The sequence below is a fragment of the Melopsittacus undulatus genome, chromosome 11 (genome assembly GCF_012275295.1).
Source record: "Melopsittacus undulatus isolate bMelUnd1 chromosome 11, bMelUnd1.mat.Z, whole genome shotgun sequence".
NCBI lineage: Eukaryota > Metazoa > Chordata > Aves > Psittaciformes > Psittaculidae > Melopsittacus > Melopsittacus undulatus.
The window spans coordinates 2,250,105-2,270,793 of record NC_047537.1 but is presented as its reverse complement, the minus strand read 5'-3'; the positions used below and the strand labels follow the sequence as shown (position 1 = coordinate 2,270,793).

At 43.0% G+C, this 20,689-nt stretch overlaps 2 protein-coding genes across 2 annotated transcripts; one reads left to right on the top strand and one right to left on the bottom strand.

Moving 5' to 3' along the window:
• Nucleotides 1-574: 574 nt before the first annotated feature.
• Nucleotides 575-13,954, bottom strand: MORN5 (MORN repeat containing 5). The gene is made up of 5 exons (XM_034067820.1): nucleotides 13,908-13,954; nucleotides 13,690-13,837; nucleotides 13,271-13,382; nucleotides 12,273-12,404; nucleotides 575-654 (listed from the first exon to the last, which is right to left on the bottom strand). The coding sequence occupies exons 1-5, from the start codon at nucleotides 13,952-13,954 to the stop codon at nucleotides 575-577; spliced, it is 519 nt and encodes a 172-aa protein (XP_033923711.1).
• A 65-nt stretch (nucleotides 13,955-14,019) lies between these two features.
• On the top strand, nucleotides 14,020-16,183 carry NDUFA8 (NADH:ubiquinone oxidoreductase subunit A8). The gene is made up of 4 exons (XM_005146293.3): nucleotides 14,020-14,132; nucleotides 14,225-14,388; nucleotides 15,317-15,482; nucleotides 15,936-16,183. Exons 1-4 carry the CDS (start codon nucleotides 14,082-14,084, stop codon nucleotides 16,071-16,073), a joined length of 519 nt encoding a protein of 172 aa, XP_005146350.1. The 5' UTR covers nucleotides 14,020-14,081; the 3' UTR covers nucleotides 16,074-16,183.
• The last annotated feature ends 4,506 nt before the right edge of the window (nucleotides 16,184-20,689 follow it).

Here is a 20,689-nt window from a genome sequence, read left to right as displayed (position 1 = left end):
AAATACTTTCTGGCTTACTAATCAAGCAGCAACCCACCCAGTTTTCCTCTTTTATTATTTTGTTAAACTCTGGCTTCAGGAGAGTTCAACAAACGTTCGTAGTAAATGGATATAATTTCCTAGTTAGCAAACCAGTCATTAAAGAATACCTCTGGTGTACATTATTACAATGATCAATCAATATCAAAGTACTGAGCAAAAGGAGAGGAAAGGAATTCACCAGGACAGCTAACTAAAATCTGGGGAAATAATGTTGATTAAGATGGATTTGAATGACTTCAACACTGAATCCAGGCACACTCTTTAACAAATTGTTTTCAGGCTTAATAAGGTTTCTATATACTACACTACACGCAGGAATATTAGTGTGAGTACAGTCTGCTTTTTTTTCCATGCCTTTTTCTCAGCATGACTGATTAAATGATTATTTCCAGTTTTGTTTGTGCTGACAAAGATGACAGAAAGATTATATCCCTGCAGAGGGAGAGGGTGTGAGGAATCCATGAGGACAAATTAGATGTATTGTGAATCAGATTACCTGCTTGGGAATATTCTCTTCTGGCAGAAACTGTTTTCATGGTTTTGGTTGCTGCTCACTTGTCTCATCCCAAGCTTGTCGGCAGGTCTGAATGATCCATTCGTGCTCCTCATCATCTAAAATGGAGATAAAGAGAATGGCAGATATCACCATGTCAGATCTGCTCTTTGCATCAGTAGGGCTCAGCTCACACAATTTTTTCATGTGAAATAAATCAATTTTTTAGCCATTGGCATCTCTTAGAACCCATTTCTTTATTTCTTTAAAATATGGTGTGCTGTTGTGTTGGAATTTGTCGAGGCAGGAGGTACTGGATCTATGGCAATGACTCGGGTTATTTGTCTGTTCGATAAGATTAGCTTGGGTGAAACTGAGATTTACATGAGTAGATTGGATTTTGGGGTATTTTGGCTGGAGATGTGCAGGAGATGTGTTGAAACAATCAGAAATTAAGATACACATGCTTTAAATACCATGTCTGTGTTGCCTGTCAGTTTATGAAACGTGATGATGAAGTCAAACCCTTGGTTTTCCAGCTTTTCTTTCAATGCTGTTTTGGTATGTGCTTCATGACAGGTCTCGATAAGTGGATACAGTGGCTGATAGATGTATGTTAGACCATCTTCTGTGTCCCTTGTTAGTATTCATGGCTCTCATGTTCATTGTCAGAGCATAACGCCAGTGTGGGAAGAAAAAAATCAAAGACAATGTAGGAACGAACAAGTGTCCAGCAAAGTTTGAACAGAAATTGTGTGTATGAGTAATAATGTGGTAAATGTTAAGTTGTGGCTTTTTAATCCAGAGATTTCAGCATTCTGCAGCCTTTGATTTTGTGTCTGTGTAGGGGAAAAGAGATTTGTGTAGCAGACCAGGAAAACAAACTTCAAAAGCCTTCAAAAAACCAAATCAAAGCATTACTTAAAACAATACCTGTATTTATTTTTACATAGATGCAATATGTTAGAGCTGCTTCTTGTGTGTACCACTGTCTTAACAACTTCCTATCAGCTGCTTGTGATGCATGGCTCTAACCTGCTTCCATCTTACAATTGTAAGGGGTTTGTAGCAGCCCTTATTACCTGAAAGAGCAGAATGTGAGAAAGATGGAGCCGAGGGGTCTGTAACCCCCGTACTGTGGGCATTGCTTGGCATAGTGCATAATCTCCTTTATTCACACAGTGCCCTGTGCTGAGCACCCTGCTTAGGTAGGTCCAAAAAGATGGAGCAAGAAGCATGTTGCTTGTAAGGAGTCACATTTTCATGGAGATCTTTTGACTGCAGAGTTGTACCTTTATGTTAAAGCGACACAGGAGCATTTGAAATGCAAATGGTAGGAAGGTTCTGGGAATGAAGTTGTGCTATTGAAGGAGCGAAAGTCCATAGAAGAGTATGTGACAAATTAGGTCTGATGCACAAATCTTTAAGCTTGGGGGTTAATCTTATTGGTTGCAGGGGGGCTTGAATCAAGTCTGCTTGGTCTTGGCTCTTTTGATTCCTTTTTGTTCTTCATGTTACTCTCCCCTTTCTCTGATCCCTGAGTTGAGTGCATGCCTTTGCTTCTGGTGAGGTGCTGCTCACAGGCAGCTCTGTTGGCATCCTGGTGAAAGCAGCCTGTGCCAAAGCATTCATCCCTTGTCTGAATGGCAGCACTTCTCTGCCACCTTTGACAAGCAGTAAGCAGAAAGGTTGGTAAATCAGAGGAGGTTTTCCCTAAGTGCTTGCCCTCCAGTTTGCTCTTTGCATGCAGTCACTGGTTTCCAGACAAAGTGCTTGCTTGTGCCGACTGACCCTCTTCTCATTCCCCACTCAAGGGTGCTGGCTTGCAAGAGCTGGGTTTGGTGGTGAGCGCCCACCTTTTGAGCAGCATCCCAGAGACTGTGAATGGGTTGGAGAATGCACTTGTGCTGCCATTGTTCCAGCAGCTCAGCCTGTAGGCTTGCTTTAATGACTGAAAAATGGTCACCATTCAGATAGAATAGTCAAGTTCAGCTCTTTCTGTCTTTCACTGAGATGATCTCTTTTTTTATTCCCCATTCGAATGAATCAATAAGTCCATAACAAAATACCCTGTTAATGGCACATTTCTTATTTGGGTGAAATAAGGGAGGAAATAAATGCTGATAAATATGCTAAAAGGGAAATTAAAAGGATGAGCACTGAGGCTTCAAGACCACACAATCGTTACAGAGGCAGAGATTCCACAGAGGGCTGCAGCGGGAATGCAAATGTGGTCCTTAAGCTTTCTTAAACCAACATCAAAGCCATAATCAATGTGCTGGCTTTTGTTCTATGCACTAGGTGTTCCAGCACTGTAACAACGGGATCACATGAGCCTCGGCTATAACAGATACTGGTCAGCCTGGGAAGCACTGTGATTTTAGATGGAATCACCTTAACTAAAAAAACCAGTTTATCTGAGCTTGCAAAAATTGCATGAAAATGAAACTTTTGTCTATTTCTGCCATGATGGAGGAATAAACCAAACTGACACAGTGCTATAGATCACTGCTTTCTACTTGTATTTGGGTACAGATATATGTGGCTCACCTGAGTACTAGAAATAATCAGCCCTGCCTTCCTAATGACAAATCTACTTAGCTGAGCATCAAGGGTATAAGCACTAAGAAAGGCAGATGCTAACTTGGCTTCATTTAAGAGGTTTCCAACACATCCTTGGTTTGCCCGGATTGTTCCCTCCTGCACTTTCATGGTCTCCTAGGAAAGCACACAAGGCAGGTTGCTCTGAGGATTTTCACCTCCCCAGACCCATCCCAAAATGTCTTGGCTCATGCAGTGATCTGATCCCATGCAAATTAAATCCATGTTCAGAAGCACTGCTTAACTTGCATGTGGCGTAATCAGATGCAAGAACTGAATGAGCTGTATGAATATCAACTTTGTATGAAAAGGGAAAATAGATGCGATGAGTCAATATCCCTCAAAAACAACCTAGAGCAAATCCCTAGAGCTGCCATCCAACCCGGCATCCCATATGGCTGGTCCTTGCTCTAGGTGAAGGGAAACCAAAGAATGGATCCAGCATAGCGAGAACCACAAACCCAGAGATGAGAATGGCTCCAGGGCTGGCTATGTGAGAAGAGGCAGGGAAATATTAGAATGTAAAGAGTTAAGCTATGGTAAAACATACTTTTGCTACACTAAAGAAGACTGGTTGATAATTACTGTAGTTTTAGGGCTATTTGAATCAGTGCAGCTGCAACCTCTTCAGTAGTAACCCCTGAAACAAGACAAACTGGGTTTATTGTACTGAACAAGTCTTAAAGCTCCTCCCTGATTGTTAGTAATTGGCAGCAATGGACTTAACAGCCTCTTGACTACCCTTTTTACACTCTACCTGACTGTGCAGCTAACAATTTAAATCACAGATGCCGATCCTTCTTTGTGGCAGCTGCTTGTTAACTACATGTTCCTCTTTTTCTGTCACTGGCTGCTTCCATAACCCTGCAACACCAGGGTTAGATTGGAGAATCACATTTCATCAATATTTAAAATGGAATTAAACCTTGAAGTTTGATTAATGCTACCAGCTAGCGAGTTGTAATGACTATTTTGCAAATTGCAATTGTTTGAATATGTTAATATGATTGTCTGAGCACATCTTCACCTTCACGAGTCATTTTCCCTTTAAAAAAGATTTGGGGGAAAAAAAGAAAGAATACAAACTCTTTAATCAGTGGGAAATTATCCCCCTGTGCACAATTAGGTGCTATGGGGTTCTTCATGTTGTGTGCTGAATTCTGTGTCAGTCTATTTATCTTTCAAAGTTTACCCATTTGTATAGATTTTGCTCAGTAGAATAAACAGCCATGGAACAGACTTTGCTGAACCAGGACTAAACCATGGTGGTATTTGAAGGTAAAGAAGGAAAAGGTTTATCTGAAAATGTTATTGCAATCTGGTGTATCCCTGTTCAGCAAATGTTATTTCTTCCAAAGTTAGTGAAATATTGATTATTATAAACACATACTGTTGAAATCTGGAAACAGAGATCGTGAGAGATCTGCACAGATGAGCTGTTAGAATATATGTGGGTATTAACTGCTTCCCTTGAACTGTTTTCTTGTGCCTCAATCTAAACCAAATCAGTTTTCTAGCACCCACAAAATACACTTTGAACATTGTGGGTCAGATCCTCAGCCAGCTTCTCTTTTGCACTTCATTCAGGCTGTTTTCATTGAGCAAGCACAGACATATGGAGCCAAGCCTGGTAGCCACCTGCATGACTGACCCCCAGAACAGCAGATGATAACCAAGGGTGCAAGTCCTGCTGACCTACTGCTGGACACTGCCTATGCAGCTGGCAGGTCGGTGTGGCTGGAGTCTCTTCAGGCAAATAAGCCCCATCTAAACCTGTTGGTCACACTGTGGTCCTGCAAGTAGCTGGTTTCAGAATCTTCTCCACAAATAATTGCTTTGCAAGTTCCTTCCTTGTTTTGGTTGGCTTTAGGGGAAACTCCAAATGCCAGCCAAGTCCAAACAGGTGTCTGTCAAACATGCTGTAATGTGTATTCCATAGTGAGCCCGAAATGCAGCCCACTTAGATCAGCGGATTTCTGCTCAGCGTCTCAACAAGATGAAACTACTTGTCTGGTTTTCAATGTTCAGTCTAAAAGTAGTGGCAGAAGAGACTTCCCCAACTGCACAGCCCAGATTTATCTCTCAGATGGGATTAGAAGCAGCTGAAGAGCCAGGGTGGGCTTGCTTCAGGGTGCTTCCAAGGGATGGCTTCAAAATACACTGTAATTTAGGTGCATTTAATCGTCCTATATTGAATGCATATTGCAAAGCTCAGAATTACTTGCTGCTAGCTATTGCATTTCTGTGTTGCTTATGGAAGCCTCGGCTGTGAGAGATCCCTTAGGACTGCATGTTTAGGTGTCTGCCATGATGCAAAGTGGAGACTATCAGCAAACAGCAGTATTGTCATATAGGCTTCTGGATTTGCCCTCTTAACTAGTACTTTCCCAGGAAACCACCTAGAGGTGCATAGGAAGATGTGCTGCATTGAAACTGGAATACCTGGTGGCTTGCACAGGGAAAAAGCCTACATTGTTCACCTTAAAATCTTTGCTGACTCTGTGTTAGGTCTTTGTAACCCACTTTGTAGCTGTATGTGTTCCTAGTGTCTTAAAGGCTTTGTCTACACTGGAGAGCTGATGCACACCCTGATTCACTCCAAAATCCAGACCCTTGGGTCCCTACTCTGCCCAAAGGCAAGTTGGGACCAGATGGAGTAGGCATCATCCTCCCTTCACCCTTGCTTTTGTTAAAGGCCATGTGAGCAAGAAGGGAAGTAGATGTGCCCTGGTATGTGCCTCCACTGGGACAATCAGAGGCTGGCAGCTCCGGAGTACCCTGAGGACACGGCTGTGTGGTAAGAGCAGCTTTCCATGACTATGGTTTGCAAGAGGGTGTGTTTACAATAGACAATCCTTGAACAAGAGCTGGGTTTCCTTTCTGTTTGCAGAGGGCCCAGTGCACGCAGACCATTGTAAACAACAATATCATGTAATTCTTTCGCATGCCTGACTCCTCCCATCACCCGCGGTGCAGTTTATCATGTTCTTCCACTACACAATTACAATCACATGTGATAGCATCTCAGCCATGGATTCTGCCTGGCACACCCCTTCCATTTCCACTGTCCCCTCCGGGTCCCTAGCACCGCTTTCCTTACTGCACCTGACCTCACCAACATCAAGGCTGGCAAGAAAATGGAAACTATGTTTTCAATTAACCTTTGCTTCCACCCACAGATTCTCACCCTTCCATTTACTTTTAATTACTGTGATTCCAAAATGGCCCCCAAATGAACTTTCCATCTCTTGTAAAACTTGTTTTCACATGGACTGTATAGTTGACTATAAGCGCCTATAAGACTTGTGCATAACCTGTTTAATGGATTCACAATAGGATGGCAAGCACGCAAACAAAGTTGTTATTCTTGGCATGCCACAATTTGGAACTGAAACTTTCAGAGTTTTCAAAGTGATAAGTATTTTAAGACCAGGAAAGCACAAGGAACAGTATATCTGCACAAGCTATAGCTGCTGAAACCACTGTAGTAACTTACATCGTGATGCGTATATAAAAATTATCAGTGTTGGCTATAAATTGTATTGGTTCATAATCTATTTTACTGAATTGAGTGTATTTTATATTAAAACATGTAAGCCAAATGGTTACATGGATGAGAAATCCCCAACTCTGTCACCTGAGCAGACTTTGATTTGCAATAGCATTCAAAATGTGCCTGATCTTAACACATTTCTATGTAAAAATATAAGAAAAGAGCATATGATGGGTAAAAGTGTTTAGGGAAGAGTAAGAATAGACATGGAGCTTCTCGTAGGAGTCTGGGATCTTCCCTTTCCATTAAGTAGGCACTATTTCCTTCTGCCATCTTCACTTCAATACTCATTCATTTGCCTTGCCCACTCCGCAGTCCTCAGTTTGATACTTTCTCATGTTTTGTCTCTTCTCCTCCTAGGATTTGGCTCTTGAACTGATTTAGTTGTTAAGCATTGGAGAAGATTTAGGTCCAAAGCTCTCATATGAGGATAAAAGCTGACTAAAATATAGGAAGAGATAGATGAGCAACACTTGGACTCCAGGTGAATGAGCTATAATGTAATTTCTGACCTTCCTCTTACTGTAATAGTTTTCAAATCTTCTATCATAGAAGCAGTGAGTATGGAAAGCAAGTGCCAGAAAACTGGAATTGTGTGAGTGTGGGAAAATCCCTATGTCCTGGGACTAGACACAAGAGAGAAAAGAATATGGAAGATGGAGGAGACAAGAGCAAAAGGTGAATTTGTTTGCGCATGTCTAGAGCCTTGTGGGCAAAGAAAACAAGCTGAGTGCCATGGCAGAGAGGGAAAGGATTTTTGCAGTGGTGTTTTGGAGGAATCTAAGAGGCCAGCAAGAGGAGTTAGCAGTAAAAAAGACAAGCACTCCTGCTGATGCAAGAAAAGCAAAGGAGTACTCACATTCGTGTGCTCTACTGTGTAAATGGAGAGTAGTATTGGCTCTCTGGTTTACAAAACCCTCTATTCAGGAATAAGTTTGTCAGCCCAAGTAAAGAGGAAAAGATCAATGGATTGCAATAAACAGCGTTTAACATAAAAATGAGTAAAATTTACAATTCAGTTAACTTGTGAAATGTTAAAAAAATCAGCAAACAATGGACACAATTTGTTTTGTTCAGAGCCCAGAGGTAGAGACCAAATCCTCTAAATTAATTTCTGCAAAAGCTGGGTGTTTTTTCCCCAAACAGGTCTGGATCCTATTCGTTGTAGAATATACTGATTACCAACTATTTTTAAGAGCTTTACACAAACATTATTTCTTTTGTTGTGTGAAATGCAGAATCAGCCATCTGGCAAATGCCCCAGAGCTAAAATCTTTTACATGACATATAATTCAAAATGATTAAATATACAACAGAAAATAGCTATAGCATTGCACTTAAAATAGCATGAACTTTTACTGCCGATCAAAACTGATTTCTTTAGCTTAACAAGTATCCAAAGAACAATTATTTGAAGAGCTTTTAAGAGTTTCAATATGTAGGAACTAAACCTCATCTAAATTCAGTATCTTAAGTCAAATAAAAAAGAAACAAATGTACAAAAGATTAAATGGTCCTGCGTTATAAGTAGACATTTAAATCTATGGGAAGCTAAATTCATTCGAACAAAAATACTATATTCCCTCTGTATGTGTATTGCTGGGGCTTTCCTCTCCATCGCTAAGGGCATCTGCCAAAACAACTCTCACATTCTTAGGCAATGACTAGGGACTAGCCTGGAATCAGACTGTTCATCCACTCCCTCCATCATCAGAATGGGCAATTTCAAAGAAGAACAGGGAATAAAGCTCCGTGCAGGATCCCTGAGTGCAGTCAATCTTTTTTCCTGCACCACAGTCGACTTGAAGTTAAACTTGCTGTCTTTTTTCCAGAAATACTCCAGGCCTGAAAAATTGCCAGCTCCTCATCCCACACCCAATTCTGCAGTAGTTTATGAGAAAGAGCACGCAAACATCTGCATGTGTTTGGGGTACATAAGGGTAGGTACAGAAATATTACCCTGTGTAATTATTGAGCGGTTATGGCTCTGTTTCTCAACTACATTTTTCAGACAAGTCAAAGTCTACATCTCCCAAAAGCACTCGGTGCAAGTCAGATCTGAGCTGTGAGACCAAAGAAAAGGGCTAAATGTAGGTTTTTCTCATGGATTTGCATACTTGGATAAACCTGAAATGGATAAATACATTGCTGCCAACTTTCAAGAGCATTTTGCCTCTAAATTCTTTCATACCAAGCATGAGAACCTTCATCCCAAGGTCACAACGTGAGGCAATTGTAAGTCTGTGATTGCTCAGGCTTAGAATTGGAATGGCTTTGCGCCCTTGCCTGTGGAGTTGGGTCAGCCTCAACCAAGGAACCTCAGACGTTCTAATCCCAGACTTTTCTAAACTGTAATAAAATAATGTTCTTGAATCTTGACCTTTTCAGCTCATAATGATTCCCGAAGCAGCAGGCTTTTTCCTGCTGCTTTTCACAAGACTTTCAGGCTTGAAGAAATCCTAAGCTGATTGCTGGCTCGTTTGGGATTGCAGCAACACCAAAACCTCTCTTCCTAGTAAGATACTTGTCCTGGTTCTCTGGGCCTCATCCTGCTCTCAGTAATATGCATGTTAATTCAGTTACCTGACTGAGCTTTTAGGGTAAAGGCAGGCTTTGTGTCTTCCTGATCTTGATGTTATACGAAGAGATTTCAGGAGGAAATACTGACTGCAGTATAGAAAGATTCCCTATGCACCATACACACATTAATTAAACCTGAAGATGGAATGTGAAAATAGCAGCCCAAATATTCTCCTATTACAAAGAGCAAAAGCATATTTTATATTATTTATCTCATCCTTTCGACAGCCACAGGAGAAACAAGGCAATTTTCATCAGAAACATCTTTACTTTTCATCAAAAGAGAGGTGACCCAGGCAATCTCCTATAACCTTTTCCATCTCAGTATGACAAAATTTCTCTTTCTGATGGTATTTTCTCTTTGAAAGCTATGGGCTTCTCTGATGTTTGGAAGTCCTAAAACCTGAATGTCACAGATTTTTCTTGTACCTCCCTGCTTTGCATTAAACATAACCTCATATATTTTCTACTTTTCAGTGGAAAATTGGGACATCTTCCCATCTTTCTATTGACCAAACTCTGTTACAAAGGTGCCAGGAGTCCTATTTCTGGAAAACAAATAAAGAAGTAATATTCCTAGTGAAACAGGAGTCTAGGCCCAGTATCTATTCAAAATAAACAAGGTATCTCCTTACAAATGAGCATTCACATTCTTATTTATGAGTCCAATTTTGCCTACTCCGCAATACTGGAAGGAAAGAAAAGATGGAAGAACACATGGAGAATGGAGAGAAATTTGAGCATCCCTAAGGAAAAAGAGGTTTAGGGACGGAGCAATAACTGCAAGATTGTGATGAGATTTTGGAAAACTTTGCTAGATAAAAACATAGAACAAAACTGTTGCTGTCATTTTGTTCCCTGGGCTTGATTATGTTTTCATGATGGGTCTTTGCACTGCTTGAACTGCAAGAGCTCTTTCAGTAAATGAGTATCAGACCTCCATGCTAGTGAAACTCAAGGCTTGCCAAATTTATCGGGAGTCGCTGTGGCACTCTCCATCCACTCGTCTTGTCAAAGAAGTGGTGGAAGCAAACTCAGTAGTTTCAAATGGTGTCTGTTTTCTTCTGGAATGGTACCTGGATGCTGCCAGTTTGGAGGCAAGTCAGTGCCAAGGCTCTATGTGGAGCTCTTCCTCGCCCTTCTTCACAAACAGCCAAGAAACAATCAGAAATCGCTTCATAATAGGGCCAGGGTGAAAGGTGAGAACTGGAGTAGTCTGAAAGCCTGCTGCCAGACCTGAGGAAGATAGTGTCATTTTGGTAAACCTGTCAAGCTGTTGTAAGAACTTCCTGAATGCTTCCTACCATCTGCTTTTGATGCTTTCAAGACTTGGCTGGAAGCCTGGAGGTTTTCCTGCTCCTTCCTGCCCAACCTATAATGGAGTAATTCTGGATCTGTTCCCTGTCATCCCAGCCTCTTCCTCAGTTTCTTCTGCTTACAGCTGGGTTTTTTTAACTATATTTTTTTCTCCTCACTGCAGTGGCCTTGTGCCCTGAATCATCTCTCCTGGGGCGGTCAGAGTTCCTCTGATGTTGAACAAGTGCCGGGTGTTTCAATTGTGTTCATGTTCTTGAGAGGAAGGGTCTGGCCTCCACGACACATTCCTTCTTCACACTCACATCAACACAGAGTTTAACTTTGTGTACAGGGCTTTCAATGGAACGGCCACACAAAGCAAGCACATCTCCAACGACTCCATTGGACTGCATGCTGTGCCACTGAGCTTAGTGAATATTGATGGATATAAATTGTAGGGTCTGAGATAAATGTCGTGAAGGACAATGAGTTCAAAGAACAGATTAAAAAACAATAAATTGAATTCCAAGGCGTTCCCTCCTGTACTAATCTGTGTAGGTTCCTGTGTTTTTGGAAAGCATGTTGCTTATCTTCCTCATCAGTAGGCCCACAGCATTCCGGTATTTTGGATCAATGCCATTTGTAATAATCTAGATCAGTTTTTATTCAACGTTTATAAAACAGGCCATGTATCACAGGGTATATTTTATAGCAGATGGTATCTCCAATTCATTTAACCCCCCCCTTCACTTCCCTCCTCCAATATCACAGTGCATACTTATAAGAGCTCTTCAAAGTAGAGCTGAGCTGAATTTTCTTCAACAAATAGTAAATTTGCTGAAAAATGGCATTTCCAAGCAACAAAACTGTTGAACTGTGGCACAGTGAAACATGAGATGTTTTGTCTTCTAGAAAAAATGGGTGTTGAAATTTAAATATTTTTGGGGAAAAAAAGAAATGGGGTGAGGAGTTGTTTTCAGAAATCATTTCTATTAAGAAAAGAAAGTGATAAACTCCAGGGTTAAATAGCCAGAACACAAACGTTTGTTTCAGGTCAAGTTACATTGTCTGAGTTATCCCAGTGTCAACTGTTTTGGGGTCTTCTGTGTGGTTTTAATTCGAAGAGATTCTCTTTTGGCTTGATGGGAACTATTTTTTCCCGAGGATTATTAATCTGGGGACTCTGTCCATGAGACCCAGGATTTGCCAGACTTTACTCAAAACACAGTTCTCCAAGGAAATTTCCTTGGGAAAGCCCTTTGGGACTATTTCACCATAGCCCTAAGGCTCATTTCAATAAAATGGGCTATTCTAACATGCAGAGATAACCACATGTTTAAGCACTTTGCTGGTTCACAGCAGTTTATTAGCTTTTAGGATCAATGATGTACACCTTACAACCACTCCCTTACTTGAGATCATCATGGAAGAGGCTGAAAATCTTCTGAGATTCACATACCAAACAGTCATAAAATATATTTATTCATATCTGCTTGGGAATACTTCATTGTAATTTTGCAAACCATGATTTATACAACTCTGGGGATGCACACGTAGCTGACAAAAATAAATAGGTAAGAATATTTTAGCTCAGTGATAACAGAACCAAATCATGGACTTTTTTATGTCATAGCTTTACTCATGCATCCTAGAAGCCACGACAAGTAAACACATCTTAGCTGACCTTGCAGAAGAAGTTAATCATACCTGCGTTTCTCAGAAACCTGAATTTGTAGTCGACAACAACTCTGGTTTCAGGATTATAGAATCCATCACCACAGTCGTAACAGCCTTTTGGGATTTCTGGGGGAGGATCCAGATTTGTAAGCTGAGAAATATCTGGAAAAAGTAAAAACAAGAAGAAAGGGTTTGCTTTATTCTGCTTTTTCTCTCCCCTCCCCCCTCCTTTTTCATTTGTGCCTTTGGTCAAGCTAACCAGCACTGATCTCTGTGCCATTTGCTGGGACAATTACGTGGTCACCTTACAATAACCTTTAGAAAACATTTTGCCAACTTTGCATAGGGAGAAAATAAAGATGGAAAACTGCAAACAGCAAAGTGCGTGATAAAATGGTATCACTAAGCTAGCAGCAACAGATATGACCCCAAACTCCAAACTGGGGCCAGGAGAGTCTTGCTGGCGGCAGAGAACTACATGTAATCACTAAAATATTCTATGTATAAGGAAGAGTATTTTATGCATTACGTTACTAATGTTACTCACTTGGTCCTTATAAATCTCTTCATTTTCTGACTACAGAAAAATAGTAATATTATGAGTGACTTTGCCAAGAAATAGACTGACAGAAATGTTGATTTTGGTATCTACTATATAGCTACGTGGGACAGACGCATTCAAACTTTATTTGATGTCCTGGATACAAACTGCTTTTGTTCAACTTGTCTGTATGGAAAGCCCGCTGCCAATGCAGTGAAGGTGAAATGTAAAGGATTAATAGATGTAGATAACAAAGCCCTGTCCTGTGGGTCATTGCTGCAGAGGAGACCACGCTGCGGGCGCAGTGCTGCATCCTGCACTGCATGGAAGGCTCTGCATTCTTCTGGCAGCGTCATACAGTCGGGTCCTGAAATTAGCCAGAGCGTTTCTGCTCCATGTTACTCGTGTAGCCGAATTAATCTTTCTTAAGCAAAGTTGTTAGTTTAATTCCTTCCAGACTCTTAGGATCGCAAACGCAATTCAGTACCTGGTTCTATCAGACCAGAGCAGATTTCTGTGTAAAATCTTCTGTCGTAGCCATCACAGTAATGCCATTTTTTATCTGTGTATTCGAGACCATCTGCAAAAGTGTATTTCCCCTGCAAAACGCGTTCAAGCACTGAGTTAATAAACGTGATGGATGGATGGAGAACAAACACAGCCCGTCTTCCTGCTGCCAAAGCTGTGCTTTAGCACGGGTCAGCTGGGGTTTAAGCAGCGCTGGGAGCTGCCTCTACCTGCCCGCAAGCAGCCTCCCCTCGCACCTTTGGGTGCCAGAGGCCCCCGAGGAGTGAAAAATCAGCATGGTTCAGAAATCCGCTTATTTCACCCCAAAACCTCCCCCTGCAGCGGGGCCGCTCCCCACCAGCGCTCCCGTCCGGGTGGGGTGAGGTGCCCTCGGGGTACCTGCGTGGGCACCCCGCGGTGCCAGACCGCCCGGTATACTCCGCCGTCGGGGAACAGCAGCTCTCCCTCGCCCTCAAACATCCCGTCCTTGAGCATCCCTCGGTACTCGGTGCCGGTCGGCAGCGTGTAGCTGCCCAGGCCCTCCATCCTAGAACACAGACGGTGGTTACGGCGGTGGGGCCGGGCAGCCCCGCAGCCCCGCTGCCCTCCGGTCCCACCTGCCGCGCACCACGGCCCCGAGGTACCGCCCGTCAGACACCTCCATGGCGGCCCGGTCACCACGGCAACGCCGCCGCTAACGGGGCTCCGCCTCCCGCGGCCTCCACGCATGTCCCGCATGCGCAGTGGCGGCCGGGCGCTGAGGGGAGCTCAAGGAGAGCGGCGCTGCCGCCATGCCGGGCGCCTTGCGGGTGCCGTCGCTGGAGGAGCTCGATGTGCAGGAGGTGAGTGACCGGATGCCCCGGCCATGCTCTCCCCGCCGCGGGGCAGCGCGGTGGGATCGGCCGGTGCCCATTGCCGCTCTGCCCCGCTGCAGGTGAAGGTGAGCTCGGCCGTGCTGAAGGCCGCGGCCCACCACTACGGCTCCCAGTGCGACCGCCCCAACAAGGAGTTCATGCTGTGCCGCTGGGAGGAGAAGGACCCGCGGAAGTGCCTGCAGGAGGGACGGGAGGTGAACCGATGCGCACTCGAGTTCTTCAGGTGAGCGGGGCCCGGTCCAGGCTCCCCTCTGCCCCCAAGGTGAAGGCTGTTCGGGGCTTCTCCCGCTGTAGTATGCCCTTGTCAGGCTTGGTTACATGAGCACCTCTTTAATGCAAAGTGTCATCACCATCACTGCCTTTAAAGTCTATTCTTGCTTTTCAAGCTGTAACTCCCAGGGAAATAAGCCTTATCTGTTTTATGTAGTTATACATTAGTTTATCCTTTAATTTTAAGCTCTATGGCTTCAGTTGCAGAGTAAGTGGGCTAAGTTTCTGTTAGGTTAGCAGTGGGAGGTGGGGAGGTGATGGAAGTCTTGCTGCTCCTGCGCCTACCAGCTGATATATGACATCCAGGAAACTGACCGAAGCTTGGAGCTGTCTGTCTTCTGTTTCACAGGTGAACTACTGTGAGAGCTTGAGTGCATGCATCGTTTGCCTCTTCTGACCAAACATGTAAATCTAAGGCTTGTGCCAGTATCATGTTCTTATGTTGCTAGTAAAAGGTGTAGTTGAATTAGCTTAAAGTGTGACCACTTCCAGTGTAGCAGCTGGTGATCAGAAATGCCTGTTCTAAGCATGTTTTCTTGAGTTAAAACATCAAATTAATTTGGAAGCATTAGGGTGTTGTATAATGTACACTTTATTTGGCAAGACAGGGATGTCATATGGAAGAGCTGTGTACATTTACGTAGCAAGAATAATACCTTCCATTAGAATACAAGAATAACTAGTTAAATTACTGCAGTTTCCAGTTGTAGCTACAATGACACGAATTTTACTGATACTGGTATGAATTCTGTTTAACGATGCTTCGAATGCTGACTTCCCTGAGGACTTTAAGGGTTCCTGAGAACTTAAAGCCAAGTTGAGGTTTGAATGAGTAAGAGAATAACATTTGCCGATTGTTTTCTTTCTGTGGTCTCTTGCAGGAAGATCAAGACACACTGTGCAGAGCCATTTACCGAGTACTGGACGTGCATTGACTACACCAACCTGCAGGAGCTCCGGCGGTGCCGAAAACAGCAGGCAGTGTTTGATAACTGTGTGCTGGACAAGTTGGGCTGGGTGAGACCTGATCTGGGACAGCTCTCTAAGGTAATTTCATACCTTTTTGATAGCCAGGTTCTTCTCTCCATTCTTATAGACAGGTTCCCAGCTCTTCTCCCAGCCAGCAGGTGATTCATGAACTCAACACTGGGTTTAATAGAAGTCAGGACACTGCTGACATTCTCCAGGATTGCTTTCACTGAAGACTTGCACTTTACTTAGGCAATGACACTCTTGCTTTTTTCTTTTCCTGGCACAAAGACCTTTACTTCAGGAGTGAAACTCACACACATTTACAACTGCTCTGTAGTTATGAGTGAAATGCCCCTCACCTCCCTTTGTATAGAAGTAGTCTGGAGATAGGAGCTCTCATCAGATCAACAATATGTCCTTAGTGGTGTCTGGTACTTCTTGGTAGTCCTTCCTTTAGTTTCTGACTCAGTCTAGCTTTTCTAGTTAATGCTGTGAGAAGTTGTATCATTTCTTCTTTGTTCTTTCCAGGTTACAAAAGTGAAGACAGACCGTCCTATGCCTGAGAATGCCTATCACTCTAGACCTAGACCAGAGCCAAATCCACCCATTGAAGGAGACCTGAAGCCTTCTCCATTTGGCAGTCGGCTCTTTTTCTGGTCCTGGTAAAGTGGGCAGACTGTGCTGTAGCTAAAGTGCAAAGATGCATTGCTTGCAAATGTAAATTGTCAAGTGCACCTTAGGTATAACTTTAATGATTAAAGAACCCCAAACTGTTACATGTCTCAGTTGACTTCTTTAAACATACATATCATAGTAACTAAAAAATATGTTCTGTTTTACACAGTGCTCTCTGCAGTTGTATAGCCCTTCGGAACTTCTTAGTAATGTTGATTGCTTGGTAGTGACTACCAGGCTTGTCTGAGATGTGTATGAATGTAGCCTGTCTTTGACTACTGCCTCAATCAAAAACTGAGACTTTACTTATTATTGAGAACACTGCTGCTTGGGTCAGGGAGGCTTTGAGAACAAGCAAGGTGTTAATGTCTTTCCTCAGTCTCGCAACTGATAATTACGCATTTCTTTCCAAGGGACTCTTCCTGTGTAGGTTTAACCTAAAATCTGTCTTGGAGCAAGGGTTTAGTTGAATCTGTGGCTTTTGCTATGTATGAGGTGAGTACTGTTTCTGACAAAGGTTCTTCTACTTACCAGATACTCATTTCTTATGCACTTAGGTTAGTGCCTTCATTTTAGTGGGGAACACAAGCTACTCAATCAGAGAAATCGCACTAAATTTTCAACACCTTCAAGTAAAAAATACCTCTTGAACATCTTCCTGTCCCATGAAGGAGTGTAAGAAGGTAACTCTCTTTGAGAGAGAAGTAAATCAATTTTTTCTAGATACTGTAGAAAATAGAAACTAAGAGTCACGTTTCGTAGGAAGCAGATCTAGTCTTTTGTTACTCTTACCCCATAGCAAGAACCTGATTACAAAGGTCAGAAGAAAGGAAACAAACTTGTTTTCACAAAGCCATCTGCAGTTCAGTATGCACCATGGCAGACTGTGTATCCTGAACCACAGCAAAGACTTGACTAGTGCTTTGCTCCTTGAGTAGCCTGCTGTTATTAGGATCTGAAGACTTACCATGTCCTTGTTTGGGGGAGGATTAAACTGTAATGGGGCTGTAGCTGCAGCATATGTTTCTGATCCATGGAGCTAGAAGGAAAATTGTATAACATTTATCTAAAAATAGCTCGTGCCCTGGGTGGCTCATGGGTTCTTGCTGTTCTCTGCTTGGGTATGTTAAACTCAAGCTCAAAGCAGGTGCTATGGCATACATGTTTGCATTTTAATGTAGGTATCATGCTGTCTTTGCAGCTCTTCTAAACCTAGGAGATGGTGTGCACCTTTGCAGTTTGTCCTTGTAGATCACTGCCAGCATTTCAGAGCAGCCACGTCTTGCTGAGGATAGATAGCCCCTTTTCTGCAGAGATTGAAATTAGGACAAGCTTGAGGTCTAATTACATTCAGCTGAGTGAGTGAAATGAGGTTTGGTGGAGTAGAGGATAAATTGTTCTGGGATGTTAACACGTGTCACATCTGATCTTTTGTTGCTGACCCACTCCAATAGTTAGGCAACCTCGCAGAAAGACTTTAGATGTTACCATGTTTTGCTAATAACTTACTATTGTCAGCATAACGTATCAAACACTGCACTGCTGAACATCTGCTTTTGCATAAACAGGCATGGGCATTCCAGTAGTCAGCCCCTAATCATAATTAAAGAGTATTTTCCCCATTAAATTGCTTCTGAAAAGAATGACACGCATAAATAGGGGGGCAGTTTTTTACAAGAGCCTTTTATAAACCCCGCCCTTAAGTTGGCTAGTAATGTAAGCAAAAAAGCCCAAACCCCAGTGATTTATGCTGCAGCCTCAAAGGTTTAAGACTGTTCATCTGTTTCATGACAGCTGAATCTACTGCCTCTTGGGTCAGAGGTGGTTGATCCAGTGACGATGCACTGACCACGTTTCAAAGTCAGAATTAACTATCTGCTTGCCTAGATTCCAGTTTCAAGCAGGAGTGGGCAGGTGAATGTACAAAAGAGAACAGCAGAGGAGGACAATGAAGTGATAAAGTCAAGTAGGATTCAGCTGTACTGGGAGCACTTCTTTCCTTAATCTCTCTGAGATAATTGCTTCTTGTCTTTATCTCATAGGTAAACCTCTGCAAGGAAGTGCTGCCAGAGGTCTGGTTTTGGGTGCTTTGGACAGTGCCTGTGTGCAGCCATTTCTGTTCAGAATCGTTGTGTGGCTTTACTCAAATGTAGATGCCCCCTTTGGAGCTGTAATGTTTTCTTGGAAACTTCAGAACAAGTGAATGTCAAGATTGAGTAAAAACCATGAAAGTGGTTTTGAGGAATGTATCCTGACATGTTTTTGGCAGATGGAGAGCAGATGCGTACAGACTCAACGCAGATATTTTGCTGGCGATGGGAGAAGTGTTATTTGTTATGTTGTAGGCTCTTCACTCTGCCAGAGCTTCTAATCACATCTGTCAAATTAACAGAACGTTGTTCAGCCAGTGTTGTAGCTTGCAACACCATGGGTTAGATGAGGCAGAACCTGCTCTGCTCTTTCAGATTATGGTTGGGAAGAGTAAAATCCTGGTGTCATTTCTAACCTCTGAGGTAGGAACGTGCATTTCTGGTGCAGCAAAGTTGTGTGGCTCTAGCACAGCAGTGTTCTTCTCAAGAGACACTGTCTTTCCAAGACATCTGCCAGTTTGACATGCCCTGATCTCAAATGGTCCTGCTTAGCTCCCAAGGAGAAGGTGTACTGTTAGCCAAAAAGGCCAGGACTTCAACAGCAGCTCCCCCTCTGCTTGTAGCCACCAAATCTGGCTTTATTATGCTTTTATTACTGGTTTTATTTAGCTATCTGAGTTTCACAATTCTGTTGCATGTCACATTATGCTATTATCATCCCTAGGATGACTTCTAGGAGTCACTTCAGGTGGAATGAGCCTTTCCAGCATTTGAAAGCTGAGACTGGCTCCGCAAAAACCATTCATGGACTCCTCTTCTTCTGCTTTCAATTGCAATATTGTTCTACAATGAAGTAATTTCCCCTATTCATAAGCAAAGCAAAACCTGCATCTTTATAGCAAAGAGTCATAGTTTTATAGAGCCTTTGCCTCAGAACAAGGATACTGCTGCAGAGCTACAGAAGAAACTTGGAGCTCAGGCTGTGTGAAATCCTTTTGAAAGCTTGCTGTGTGCTCTTGCACGAGAAGAGTTTGGAAACTAGAATCCATCTGGGTATTAATAGGAGATTTAAGACTCCCTCTTGTGGCTGCATTAAGCTGATCTTGAGCATCTGTGTGAAGATTTTACCATCCTGAAAGTGCAAAGGCTATTTCAGTATTTCTGACCGAAACTTGCTCAGGTCTTTTGTCTTCGCTACAAAATTCAGTTGAATATTGTCTCAACTTGAATTTTCCTACTAAAACCCCCTCTTGAATAGAGGATGAAGTGAGAGGAGGAAGAAAACCGGGTTGAAAACGTTCTGATCACCTCAGTCACGTTTGGTGTGACTTAAGGAAGTTAAGGCAGAGCCAGAGCAGGTGGAGGTGGTTGGAAAAACCTGGTGTAAATGGTATTTGCTTCTCTGAATCCAGAATGGGTGCATCCCTGGTGCCACAGAGGATGGGATGGTTCTGAATCAGCGGGGCCAGTGCTAGCAGTGTGTGACAGGCAAACATGGGAAGCTGGTTAATTGCAATATGTAATTTCATGTAAAAGCACTTTATTTCTCTTTATTAGGAATAGACACGACTTTACCAAATGGTCTTAATAACGTAACCCTGTGGTTCTGCTAATAATTTGATGGTTTTCATGTGAGCCCTTCTAGCTGGAGACTTGATTTAAATCTAGGACACCTCCTGCACAGTCGAGTGTGGTACAAATAGTACTTTGGCAAAGGGAGAAGATCTGAGAAAACACAGAACAGCAAACTAGAGGCAAGAAGTCTGCAGTGCTATTTTGGATATTAAGGCAGTAAATCAGCCCTGCAAGCAGAAGCAGATGCTGACCCCAGACCCCCTCTCAGACCCCAGAGGCAGGTCAGCAACAAGCTCACTTGGCAGCATGGGGGTTACTCCTGGTTTTGGTTTCTTTCTGCTTCAACAGCAAGTTCCTCCAGTCCCTCACACGTGTTACAAAAGCTCTGGCAAGCCTAAAGCATGCACGGGTCCAGGTTCCTCGTGTGTGTGATGTCTGTGCTTGACGAGCAATGCAGCAAGAGCAGGCAGCAAGGGGAGCTGCATTGCCTGTGTCTATCACAGGGCTAGAGCAGAAGCAGAAGCTGCTGGAACATGAACAGTCGGTACCTGACTGCATCCAGGAATAAGGGCTCAAAGGAGATAAATGAGAGCATTTGATAAGGTAGAAGCTCTTCTGTCTTGCCTGCATCCCAAGCATCTCCCCATTGCTGCTGCCTACAGAACAGCTTAGATCACGTTTGACTATTGCAGGTGCCTGAACAAAAGGATTCCAACCTGCGTGTTCCTGTGCTCTTGGCTGGGCTGGCAAATGCAGATGGTTCCAGTGAGTGTTTCGCTCACGCTGTGGTCTGCAGCACAAAATGGCAAGAAATGGCTTTTGCTGTTTTAACAGGGTTTGAGTTAATTTCTCCTTTCTCACCAGGGGAAATGAGGGCTGGGAAGAACGGCCATGCCTGTTGCTTTGTTAAACTCAGCTTTGGCTCCGATTCTGGCACCAAGA